The following is a 13,108-nucleotide window of genomic DNA, read 5'->3' as shown; positions in this document are numbered from 1 at the left end:
CCTGGCCACACCGTCGCTACTGCAGGTTGGAAATAAGGCTGTTCTCGGTGTGCCTGCCCTCTCATAGAGCGCCTGGCCTTTCGGAGTGTAGAAATGCATGGCAAGAGTAAGGGTGAAAGTAACAAATGTGCTGCTCCGCTTTTCACCACGAAAGCCCTGGTAACATGAGAGTTAAGGTAAGCCGATGCTTTAAAAATCCTGCTCAGCACAATGAGCAAAACAATACAACAGTAGAGGATGTATAGCTTACTCGGTGATGTGTGGTCCCTCAAGTGCACCTTTATGGTCAGCCTGTGATATGCTGCTGTAGATTAGCACGTGTGCCTCGTGCTGGTTCACTAGTGCTGCAGCCGTGTGTCAGTACATCAGTGCAGGGCTGAGCAGAGCAAACAAGCACCATTACTCATCAAATCTAAAAACACACAGCTACTGGCTTCCGGGCAGTTTGTTGCAGAGTTTAAACACACGCAGGTATCTGTTGACTCTAAAAAAAACCCGTCCTTCCGAGGCGGAAGGCGCGCAGCAGGCAGTGATGTCTGCTGTCCCCGAGAGCAGCGATGAGACTCCCAAGCAGCAGACAGGTGACGCGCTGACTCCTGTCGGTTCACTTCCTTACCTTTCCTTGTGCAAAACTAATTTATGTAAAGTGTAGCAGTGCCAATCGTGCTATCTTCATTCCGTAATAAAAAAAGCACAGTCATGCATTCACACGAATGTACGGCTACAGACCATGACCCGATGGTGCCCTAAATGACGTGCATATTTTTGTTTTTAACTGTTCGAAGACGACAGCCGGCACTTGAAACGGTAAATAAAAGAAAAAATAATTTAAACATGTGTGAAAGTGTTTTTTTAAAAACCTGCATGGTATATAGCAGCTGTTGGGCGAACAACTAAGCCTCCGCCGGCGAACTGCTGCATGCGCACCAGCGTGAGACACGCAAAAACAATCCCGTTCCCCAGGTTCAGGCATGAGTAGTGCACGAGGTGAGAGCGCACGAGACGTCGCCGTAAGCGTGCACGCAAGCTGAGGAGGATCGCCTGAGAAGACATGGAGCCTGATGCCGATGCCGAGACTGACCTGCTACGGAGAGAGAGGGACACGGAAAGAACACGGTGAGGAGGGGGGGGAAATGTGTGTGTGCACGTGTCGGTGTGTGCGGTGTGGGGCTTAGTTGTAGGGGGAGGGGGGAAGGGGTGTGTGTCTGTGCGCTCGTGTTTTGCACGGATGATTGAGAGGCTGACTTGCTGTGCGCGTCCACATAACCGAATCTGCTCGTGCCCGGTCCTGACTCCCTTCAGACCTAACTTGGTGACAATAGGTCGAGAGCTCGACCTAAAAAGGGGCACGGCCTGCACCACCTCTCTGCTACGCAGCGCAGTGAGACTTTCTGGAAGCACCTGGTGGGCTACTTGTCCACCATGGTCCCTCAGGTTTGAAGTGGAATTTTTGCCCCTACTTAAAACGCGCCACAGGTAGGGTGACCAACCGTCTGTAAATTTCACGGACAGTCCGTAATTTCAGCCGTCTGTCCGTTGTCCGTGGAGGATTCTTTAACGGACGCCATTTGTCTGTAATTTTAACCGGACACCTGTCGCACCACCCTAAAGCCGGCACAGCTTCCACCCACATCCCTTCTTGACTCCGATGCTGTTGAGGTCGGGTGTAACAGACTTCGATGCAGTACCATAGCTCAGATACCCAGCAGCAATGGAGAGGCACAGCGGGATGGCAACCCTCAGCCCTTGATGAGCTGTTAAAAGGTGCCTGTAGGTGACTGAGGGGGAGAGGCTTCAGCTTCAGGAGCAGGGGCATCTATTCAGATGCAAACAGCCCTGAATGCGTCATGTCTCTGAAATTTAGAGGGGCCTCACACATTCCCTTTCTGCCCGGGGCCCCAAACATCCTAGAACTGGCCCTGATTACATTGAGGCAGCATGCGGTTCTCTTCACAGAGCTTAATTACTGCCACTAAATTGTAAACAAACCTTGGTTCCTAAAACATGCAGTCTATCCATACTATTATAATAAAGAGAGAGCCCAAACCTTTGAGGCGGGTAATCTCAGGAACCACAGAACCAATCACAACACCCAATACAGCGTTGGAAAGGGAAGTTGCAGCAGAAGGACATAGGCTATGCAGACGCCCATAATATACATTTAAAAAGTAAAAGAACTGTGCCAGCAAAGTAGTCCCTTGTGGGCGTGTCTGCGTTGTGCTGTGGGCATGTGCTGGGGGGTGCATGACAAATGCTGGGGGCGTGTGGTACGTTCCGCCCGTCGGGTTTGACTGTTCCCATGAGGCACAGGGTCAAGGCTAATTTGCATATGGCCATATCTGAACTGGGGTGGTGTGGAGTGCAAAAAACGATGGATTTAGGCCCAGATCTCTGTACTGGCATTGTTCTGCATTCTGTCCATCAACTGTTGTTTTTGCATTTGTCACCCCGAGTGGTTTGAGTATGCTCAGACGTGAGTCCCATGCTCACCACACCACTGGAGTGAAGCTATCCTGGCTGAAGACGGCTGTTAGCCAGAAATCAGTCCTAGGATGCATGAGTACGGTCAATGAAAGACATGGCTTGGCAATTCGGCCTGGAATGTTCCCATGAGGCACAGGGTCAAGGCTGATGTGGTGTAGAGTGCAAAAAAAATTATGGATTTAGGCCCAGACCTCTGTATTGGGGTGAATGTATGACATTGTTCTGCATTCTGTCCATCAACTGTTGTTTTTACATTACGCCCTTCATGCCACGTCTCATATTGTGTGCTGAGGGTGGCGCGCGTTGTGTCAAATATTTCATTGTTTTTTCTTCCCAGGTTCTGTACATTCCAGCTCCGGGTGTCCACCCTGCTCCCTTTAAATACCCCTGCACCCCATAATCAAAACCCACCCTTACTCCTTAAAATACCCCAACACCCTTAAACACTAACCCATCTTAACCCTATAAATATACCCTGTACCCCAAAACCTAAACCTATACCTAAATCCTAAAAATACCCCTGTACCCCAAAAACCAAACCTACCCCTGAACCCTAAAATACCACTGTACCCCAAAACCCAAACCTAGCCCTGACCCCTTAAAATACCCCTGTACCCCAAAACCCAAACCTACCCCTGAACCCTAAAAATACCCCTGCACCCCAAAACCCAAACCTAGCCCTGAACCATAAAAATAACCCTGTACCCCAAAACCCAAACCTACCCCTGAACCCTAAAATACCCCTGTACCCGAAAACCCAAACCTAGCCCTGAACCCTAAAAATACCCATGTACCCCAAAACCCAAACCTAGCCCTGAACTCTTAAAATACCCCTGTACCCCAAAACCCAAAACTACCACTGTACCCTAAAAATACCCCTATACCCCAAAACCCAAACCTAGCCCTGAACACTAAAAATACGCCTGTACCCTAAAACCCATACCTATCCCTAAACGCTAAAACTACCCCTGTACCCCATAACCCAAAACTATGGGCCCGATGTAGGTAGGCCGTTACCGATCGGTAACGGCCGAAAATACCGATTTTCGGCCCTTACCGATCGGTATCCAGCCATCGAGATGTAGGGCAATGAAAATCGTTCAAATCGGTATATATACCGAATCGGAATAGTTACCGAATCGGAAATAATCCGAATCGGAAATACCCCGAATCGGTAAAAGAACGAATCGGTAACATACCGATTCGATAAAAATACCGAATCGGTACATGTACCGAATCGGTAGTGACACCGAATCGGTAAAAATACCGATTCGGTCCATGTATCGAATCGGTAGAGACACCGAATCGGAAATTATTCCGAATCGGATAAACTACCGATTCGGTAGAGTTACCGATTCGGTAAATCACCGATTCGGACAGGGCAAAACTCTGATTGAGATGTAGGGAAGCATAGAAATACTGATTTTGGCTCAAATTCGGTATTTCAAAATCGGTATTTACCATGGATTACAATCAGGTGGCAACCAACTTCAACCTATAAAAATAGACCCAAAATGCATTGCAACTTGCAGGATGGCTGCTTTTTATGTCATTGCAAGGCGGCTACGGCTACAGCAGGAAGGAGAGAGGGAATGGCAAAGAGAGGAACAGGTCTACAGACAGAGGATCACCCTGTTCATGCTCACAGAGGCAGAGATCCTACAGAGGTACAGGCTGGACTCAGACACCATTCTGGAGCTCATCAGGGACCTCAAACCACTGTTGGACCACCCCACCCCAAGGGCACACGCCATCCCAGCGCACGTGCAGGTGCTATGCAGCCTACACCTGCTTGCGTCTGGCAGCTATCAAAGTGGAGTAGCTGCGGTAGGAGGGGTGACCCAGAGCAGCCTGTCAAGGTTTTTCCACAAATTCCTTGACGCCATGATACAGAGGATGGACCAATACATCTCTTTCCCTGCAACCCACGCGGAACTGGTACAAACAAAAGCAGACTTTTACCAAATGGCACAATTTCCCCAAATCATCGGCTGTATAGATGGCACGCATATTCCGATTTGCCCCCCTGCTGACACAGAATACATATACCGCAATAGGAAGTCTACGCACACCATCAATGTTCAGGTGATCTGCAATGCGAAGTGCACCATCACAGACCTGGTAGCAAAATTCCCAGGGAGTACCCACGACTCCTACATTTTTCAACAGAGCGGCATCTATGCCCGGCTGACTGCTGGCGCATTTGGTGAAGGATACCTTCTAGGTGAGACACATCATCAGACCCCCATAACACAAAGTAGCTAAGTAAAATACATGTATGCATGTGAGTAATGTTAACCCTTTTCCTTCTAGGCGACAGTGCATATGCCCTCCGCTCATTCATCCTCACCCCCTACCTCAACCCCTCTACATCCAGCCAAAGGAGGTATAGCCGGGCCCACAAAAGCACAAGGAATGTAGTTGAACGGACCTTTGGCATCTGGAAGAGCAGATTCAGATGCTTGCACAAGAGTGGAGGTGCAAGGCAGTATACCCCCATCACCTGCTGAAAGATCATAGCTGTCTGTGCAATGTTGCACAACCTTGCGGTGAACAAGGGCACTGAGGTGGAGTTGTCAGACTACAAGGACCATGACGACGACGTTGCTGTGCCACAAACACAACCTGCTGGGGTGTCTACGCCAAGTGATGGCAGATACAGACGTGAGGAGATTACAGAAAACTATTTCTGAGTGAGTACAGATGCACAGACAGGTCAATGGATGTTAGAAAAAGAAATATTTAATAATGTTGCAACAACGTTACTGCACTGATGTGCAACAAAAGAAAAGGTAAACAATATGTGGGTAAATGTCAAATTTCCGGGTTGCCTCACCCGCCCTGGCAGTCTTATTTCTTGCTGCACTTAGCAGCCCCACTAGGATGTGCCTCACCCCCTTCTGCATGTCCAGCAGCCTCAGCTGAGCGCCTGCTGCTCCGGCGCGGCTCAGACACTGCGCTGGCCGGGCTGCTGCGGCTGCTGCTGTCCCCAGCCTCGCCCAGGTCCAGGGCTGCATTAACAACAGTGTTCGATATGATAAGTGCCTCCATGGCGGTGGTAATGCGGGCCATGCCCCTAGTCACCTCTGCCGTGTTCTGGGTGAGGCTGGCCTCCATGTTTGCCCCACGTTGGCATAGCTGGGCGGTAGCAGCAGCAAGGCGGTTGATAGCACTATTCTGCACACGGGCATCCCTGCGGCGAGAGAGCTCGTGTTCATCCATTTTTGTACAGAGCTGTGTGATGGCAGTGGTCATTCGCCCAAGACCTGTTGCAATGTCCTTGTTGCTTTCAACAAATGTCTTGAACCCCTGTGCCATCTCCCCCATCTGCAGGTTATGCACCCGCAACTGGCGCTGGCAGGCCAAGATTGATTTTGCCTGCATCCTCTGGATCTTGACCATACTGCCCTCCAGCCCTTGAAACACGCTGCCCTCCCGTGCTGGAAGTGCACTGCTGGATGTTCGTGGCCTCCGGGGATTGCTGCTGCCCTGCTGTGTGGGCTGGGGTGCCACAGGTGTAACTGGGTTGCTAGCTGGAGCCTGACCCGCTGCTCCCTCCACGGGGTTTAATGGAGCAACAATTATACTCCTGGCAGGAGATGTAGCAGGTGCACGGTGGCTCTGTGGTGGTGAGTTCTCCGGGGAGAACTGCAATGGGGGCGTTAGAGACAGTCGGGGGAGTGTGGAAATGTGAGGGTATGTCCAGTGTCTTCCTCATTTCCCAGGGCACTGCTGTTCTCCTCCTCCTCCTCCTCCTGTGCTGGTAGACTGGTGCTTGGCCCTGCCACCGCACTGGCAGATGGTGCTGGTGCTGGTGCTTGAGTAGCTCCTGCTCCTCCGCCTGATGGTGCCCCTAGGTATAAAGAAGCATTTGTGAACTGAGTGCTGATGTATTACAGTCACTACAATTAAAGCATTGCACATATCATTTCAAATACTTTGATTCAGTTTTACAGTTCTTTTCATTATGCTTCTGCACTGGTATTTTTGCCTACTTCTGCTGACTACATTTACCATGATGCATTTCTCATGTCTGTTGGTAGCAGTACTGGGCTGGGGTTTGGCTGTGCATTGGGTCTAAAGGGGAGGTGTCTGGTAGGGTGTGTCAAGATGCACATGCTTCTTACCTTTAGCTGTAGCTCTGGATGAGCTATCCAGGTCCCCAACTCCCACCACACTCTCCCTCTCAATGGTAGTCGCCACGAGTTCCTCCAGGTCAGTGAGGGGTGGCGCCAGGTTCCTGCCTCCACCAGTAAGTCCTGCCTGCTTCTGCAGCTCTGCCAGTTTCCTCTTTGTGAGGCTGCGGATGTCGTAGAACCTCTTCTTGAGGTCGTCCAGGCTCCTGGGGGTGACACCAACAGCGTTTACTCTTTCCCCTATTTCACTCCACAGCCTCCTCTTAGTGCTCTCAGGGACAATGAGGGACAGCCTCCCAAAGAGCTGCCTGTGTACCCTCACCACCTCCTCCACCAACACTTGCAGCTCCATGGTGCTGAATTTGGCCTTCCTCTTGCGCTCTGCCTTCTGGCTCTCAGAGCTGCTTGCCATGTTTCACAGAGATCTGGATACTGCTACCACTGCTGCTCACTGTGAATGCTCAGCTCAGGCTGCCTCTCCAGAAAGTTCTAATGAGTTGCACCTGCCTGGGTAGCCACTCCCTGCTAGGGTGGGGGAGGGTGGTTCCACCTCATTGGCTGATGTCTTTGGTTTCAGTTTTACAAGCTTGCCGAATCGGCATTTACCGATTCGGTATTTACCGATTCGGTAAATACCGATTCGGTAAATACCGATTCGGTATTTACAATGCGTTCCTATGGGCCTTTTGGACATGGGGGTGTATTGCGATTACCGAATCGGTAGTAGCCGAATCGGTAGTAGCCGAATCGGTAAATTCCGATTTGGTAAATGCCGATTTGGTACGTATCGAATCACAAAACCGATTACTACCGAATCGGTATTTTTCCGATTTTTTTTATCTACATATCATTTTCCGATTTCAAAATACCGATTCGGTACGATTCGGTATTTTAAAATCGGAAAATGCGTTTTACCTACATCGGGGCCTATATCTGAACCCTTAAAATACCCAAACACCCCAAAACATATACCTCAGTACCCCAAAACATATACCCCTATACCCATACTTACCATATCCAAACATTAAAAAAAACATGCTTTTACCATTCAAGCATTTACAACGAATTTCGTTGTAAATGTATGCATGCTAAAAGCATATAAAATGTAATGCCATGCGTTATAATGGCATTGCGGAGTCATGGTACTTTCATAATGAAAGTATGCGGAGTGATGGTCTGCGGAAAGAAAGTTGCGGAATAATGGGTGTATACCCTCCCCCGGTAACTACATTGGTGGCACAGTGGCCCACATCTCCAGCAACATACTCATATTTTTTCACCACCGATTTGAAAAATACACAGGTCTCTCTCATTGATGGCCAGCACCGACATACACTTTTAGACACACCTCCCGCCACAAGTTCTAGAATTGCGAACTTTAGAGCTGGGGAGCTACGTTCGAATCTCGGCATCAGGTCAACATCCTGTGATTCCAGGCAAATTACTTTGTCTCCCTGTGCCTACCACAAATTAATGTAATCTTCTGTAATGTAAATTGTGCTCATGCCATGTTGTCGAGTTTGCGCTATATAATATTGCAAGGAAAAATAAAGTAGGGAAACCCGAGTTCACACACTACTGAATGCGCACTCTTAAGTTCATCAGCAGTGCACTGTGAATCGGAGTGTTTCACAGGCCTGTCACAGATAAGAAATGCTATCAAAACGAAATCCAACAAAACAATATACTACTGGCCGGCAGCAATTCATACCCGGACAATGTCGGGACGGACTGCTAGTAATGTAATAAAATAAAGAAATGGCACAATCGCACCCGCACTGATTAACAAATTATGTAGGACACTCAGTTAAATCAGTTCTCTTGGAGTATGTCCTTTAAGTACTGTACATCACAGTGGGGGATGGCAAAACTAACATTTTGGAAAGAGAGCCTGTCTTCTCGTTGTCTTGTCCAGGAGGGGTTGAGTAGCCCTACACCACCCTGGAAGAGACCAAACTGATACTAGAATACTGCATGCCTACCCCTGTGCCCACCCTGGTGGATCCTGTTCCCCCTCCTGTGATGGCTCCTGCCCCCCTGCGGTGGATCCTGTCTCTGCCCTGGGTGGCTTCTGTCCCAGTCCTGGAATGGCTCCTGCAGCGAGGGTGAAGTTCTTGATGGGCCTTTTCTCAAAAAGGCTCAGCTCAAAATTAATATGAAAAATTGGGAAAGTGAGTAAGTGAAGGGATGGGTGGATGTCTGGATGAACTAGTGAAAGGGTGAATGGATGAATGAAAGATTGAATAGATGGATAATGAGAGAGGATGAACGGATTGATGAGTGAGTGGAAGGATAGAAGAGAGAAAATGTAAATAGCTTGATGTATGGGTGGAAGGATAGCTGGATGGGTAAAAGGGTGGATGCATGAGTGAAAGGATGGATGAGTCAAAAGGTGGATGATGAGTGAGTAAGTGGGTGGATGGATGAGTGAAATGATGGATGGATTGATGAATTGATAAGTGCAAGGGTGAATGGATGAACGGATGAGTGAAAGGGTGGATGTAAGAATGGATGAGTGAGTGAAAGGGAGGGTAGATGGACAAAAGGATGAATAGATGAGTGAAGGAGTAAAAGGATAAATGGATGAGAGAAAGGATGGTTGAGTGATAGGGTCAATGGATGGATTCATGAGTGGACGAGTAGATGGATGGGTGGTTGGATGGATGGAAGGAAGGATTGGTTAGTGAAAGGGTCGTTGGAGAGAGAAAGGGAGGATGGATGGATGGCTGAAAGTGTGGATGGGTGGAAGGATGAGTGACTGGGTGGATGGATGAGTACATGAAAGGATGGCTGGATGGGTGAAAGGGTAAATGGCTGGATGGATGAGTGAATGGATGGATGGGTAGAAGAGTGGATGGATGAGTGTACAGATGGATAGGGTGACAGGGTGGATGGATGGATAATGGATGGATGAGTGAAAGGATGAATGACGGGATGGATGAGTAAAATGATAGATGAAAGGATACCTGAAGGATAGGTTTGCAAATGGTTGAATATGTTTGGATAAGGCTGGGCATACTTATATACTATTGTGCGACCTCTGATGTGTCTGTAAAACCAATTGTCCTGAAGTTCTGTCCTGAATTTTGACCTCCTGCCCTGAATTTGTGTCCTGAATTTTGACCCTTTGTCCCGAATTTTTACACTTACCGTCCTGAATTTGCACCAATGCCAGTTGGTCACCTTAGCCACAGGGTGTGTTTACACACCACGTCAGGCCCCTCCCCTCCCTTCACCACTATGTAAACGCACCCTGTCACCATTCTAAGTTGAGAAATTAGGTCCCCTTCAATCCTAAGGGTCCCTACGATCAAACTAGCCCACTAGGTACCTCCAGTAAGTGCCACAGAGCTGCGTTGCAACGAGGTGTAAAAATGGGCGTGGCCTCTGAACACCTGTCTGCAACGCAGCTCCCTGGCACATACTGGAGATACCAGTTGGGCTATCGCGCCTTTTTAAAAAAAAATATTAATTTGGAAAGGGGGGCTGTGTGCCCCCATTCCTTTTACTTTTTTGGAGCCCTGGGGACCCCATCCCCCAGGGCCTGACCCCCAAATAAAAATGTTAACACATTTTTTACGGGAAGGCCCCTCCCGTGGCCAATTCCGGGCCCCGGTGACCCCATCCCCCGGGGCATGGCCGATTAATTTAATATTTTTATGGAGGAGGCTGCATAGCACCCCTCCTCAGGCCACTTCAAGGCCCCGGGCCATTGTTTTTTTCTAAAACATTTTTTTGTTGTTAATGGGGATGGGGGCCACGTGGCCCCCCTCCCGGGCCACTGGTAGCCCCGTGGACCCCATCCCCCGGGGCTTGCCCTCACCGTTGGGGACTGTGGGTGATCCCCAATATCCCCACGGTCCCGCCGGCTACCCGCCTCCTGCGGGAGCCGGAATTGCTTTTCCATATGGGGAGCAGCTAACATGCTGCTCCCCATATGGAAAAGCAATCTGCTTTGCTTCATTGAAGTGAGAGCAGGTTTCCCTGCTCTCGCTTCAAAGAAGCAAAGCAGTTTTCAAAGGCAGGGTGGGAGCCGCGAGGCTCCCGCCCTGCCATTGCAAACAGCAGTGTCCCGGGGTGGGCACCCTGGGACACTGCAGGACCCGGCCCTGAGGGGTGGCAGTCCCCAGGGCCTAGACAAGGCTCCAGGAGGGGAGCCACGTGGCCCCCCTGCCTATTTTAAAAAAGCCCCGGGGGTGGCAGTCACCAGGGCTGTGGGGGTCCGTGAGCCCCCTGCCCATATTAAGTTAGAGCCCCGGGTGTGGCGGTCCCTGGGGCGGTGTGGGGGGGATTGGTACCACCCCACACTATTTTTAAAAAATGCCTCGGGATTAGGCCCCGAGGGGGTTAATAACATTTAAAGCTTTTTTTTCAGCAGCGGGATACCTGGATCCTACGCGCATCCTGCGATTTAAAAAAAACAAATAATTATTTTGGGCCTTGGGGGTCCTTATGGGACCCACTGAGCAGGCCTAGGGGGTCAGGGTGTGTCTACCCTGCCCCCTTTTCGCGTTTTGCGGTGTTTTGTTGCGGTTTCTTGTGCCTCGGTTCTACCGAGGCACAAGATGGCTGACAACACTTCCTGATTTGGAGTGTTGACAGCCAATTAAAATACAGCTCGTAATGTCCAGCTTGTCATGTCATACATTTCTTTTCTGCATCGAAACTCCCATCCTGCATACATTATACCTGTCACAGGTAAAATGTAGCGCAGGGGTTTACAAAGTGATGCATTTGCCTGGATACATCACTTTGTAAATATGGCGCAGTGTGGCACATTTTTTTTGCTGCTCCAGCATCACAAAAATTGACACAATGGTGGTGAAAGGGCCTCATAATAGGGTCACACTTCTGATATCAGAGTCTTTTGAGACTGATGAAGGAACCCATAATTCTATCTCACGTCATAGTTTCTGAGACAGTGCTATATACTCTTGTCAGCCCTCGCACCCAGCCCCCTCTCCCTGGCTGGTTCTGTTGGTGTGTGTATCCTGTAGGTGGTGGTTTTCTTACCATAGATGAACTCCCCAGTGTTGTAGAGGAAGTTGGCCATGAGGACCCAGTAAATAACCAGGGCTCCAACAAAGACCAGCATGGAGAAGAAGAGACACAGCCAGCGGCCTATCCTGCCGAAGTAAAACTCACACACTTCTTGGAACTCGATGGAGAGGTCCTTCCCTAGGGAAAGGAAGGAGAGCAAGGGTGACATCAGACTCGGGTCTGTGGGAGGATGGCCTCACATGTGCTAAGGAAGAGTGAAAGCATATATTGAACATAACACTGATCTGAGGAGGAGTGAGATAACTCAGGATTAGGGAGAGACATAAGACCCTACTGTAAGCAGTACTTACATCTTATATTTTTTTAGAAGAGATTGACAGCACAAAATACTCCTCTGAAGATGGTCATCACATATCACACTGAGAGAGAGTGACATCATGCTTTGCTTTAAGTAAGAGTAACGGCACATATCGGTTGATGATGAGTGAGCGGCACAACACTATAATCTGGGAACGATATGGGACAGTGACATCTTGGATTGCCCTAAACTAATAGATTAATTCACAAACATCAAAGGGCTAAATATAACAAAGAGTTCTAAAAGCTGAATTGCATTTTCATTAAATAGAAAAGCAAACTGCAAATAGTGGCAAAATAATTTTTACCACCTCATACATGCATCAATTAATGCAAATCAACAAACATGGCAAAGGAAGAAAACATGTTACTTAATAAAAAAAATGTTCATAATAAGATGCAAAAAACATAACTGTGTATATTATACTCAGGGCCTCTGGAATTATGCGATTGTGCAGCCACATCGTTTTCGGATTATTATGGATTTGCCGCATTTGACACATAATACATCATCTGTTGAATAATCTGCAGATTTTTACAAAAAATATTTTGTTTGTAGCTGAAACGGTTCAAAAGTTACTAAAATCGCAGTAACACATGTTGCTGCAGAGTGGAAGGACCTTGGCAAAAGTTGACTGGTCACCTTTCTGTTGCTTATTGCTGTATTTGGATATTAAATTGGTTCTAATGAGGTTCAACCAATGCCCACACAGTGATTAGGAAGTAAAAATGATAAAATAATGGAGTAATAGTATTACAAAAAGGGCAGCATTATGCCGCATAATTTTCTTTTTCTTGCCAAATAATTTACTCAACTCTGTCGTATTAATTTGGCCATTCCCTGCCACATAATTCCAGTGACTCTGATTATACTATATATCAATTGGTAAACAAAAATATTCCCAATTAAGGATATTAATGAATTGAAAAAAATCCCACATAAACAAATACATCCGTATTAGTTATTTTTTTACTCCTAAAAATCATTATATATTTGAAAAATGTTTCTATACTTTTGATAGCAATGCTCACGGTCCAAACCCTACTATGTTTATTACATGCCTTAGTTCAAAAGATGGAGGTTCCTTTGATTTCCTCTTTGATTGTGAAAAGATGATTGCAATGAAAAC

General features: G+C 48.0%; 1 protein-coding gene across 1 annotated transcript in view; it reads right to left on the bottom strand.

Moving 5' to 3' along the window:
• LOC147746872 (neutral amino acid transporter 9-like) overlaps positions 1-12,442 on the bottom strand; it is a 316,543-nt gene extending 304,101 nt beyond the window's left edge. The window contains exons 1-2 of the mRNA XM_086925062.1: positions 12,406-12,442; positions 11,634-11,798 (exon numbers count right to left, since the gene is read on the bottom strand). Of these exons, the coding sequence (XP_086781188.1) occupies positions 11,634-11,798; positions 12,406-12,442 (202 nt within the window). The remainder of the gene's footprint in view (positions 1-11,633; positions 11,799-12,405) is intronic.
• Positions 12,443-13,108: the final 666 nt, after the last annotated feature.

The sequence above is a fragment of the Lissotriton vulgaris genome, chromosome 1_1 (assembly GCF_964263255.1).
Source record: "Lissotriton vulgaris chromosome 1_1, aLisVul1.2, whole genome shotgun sequence".
Lineage (NCBI taxonomy): Eukaryota > Metazoa > Chordata > Amphibia > Caudata > Salamandridae > Lissotriton > Lissotriton vulgaris.
The sequence above is the reverse complement of the archived record's forward strand: the minus strand, read 5'-3'. Positions and strand labels throughout refer to the sequence as shown.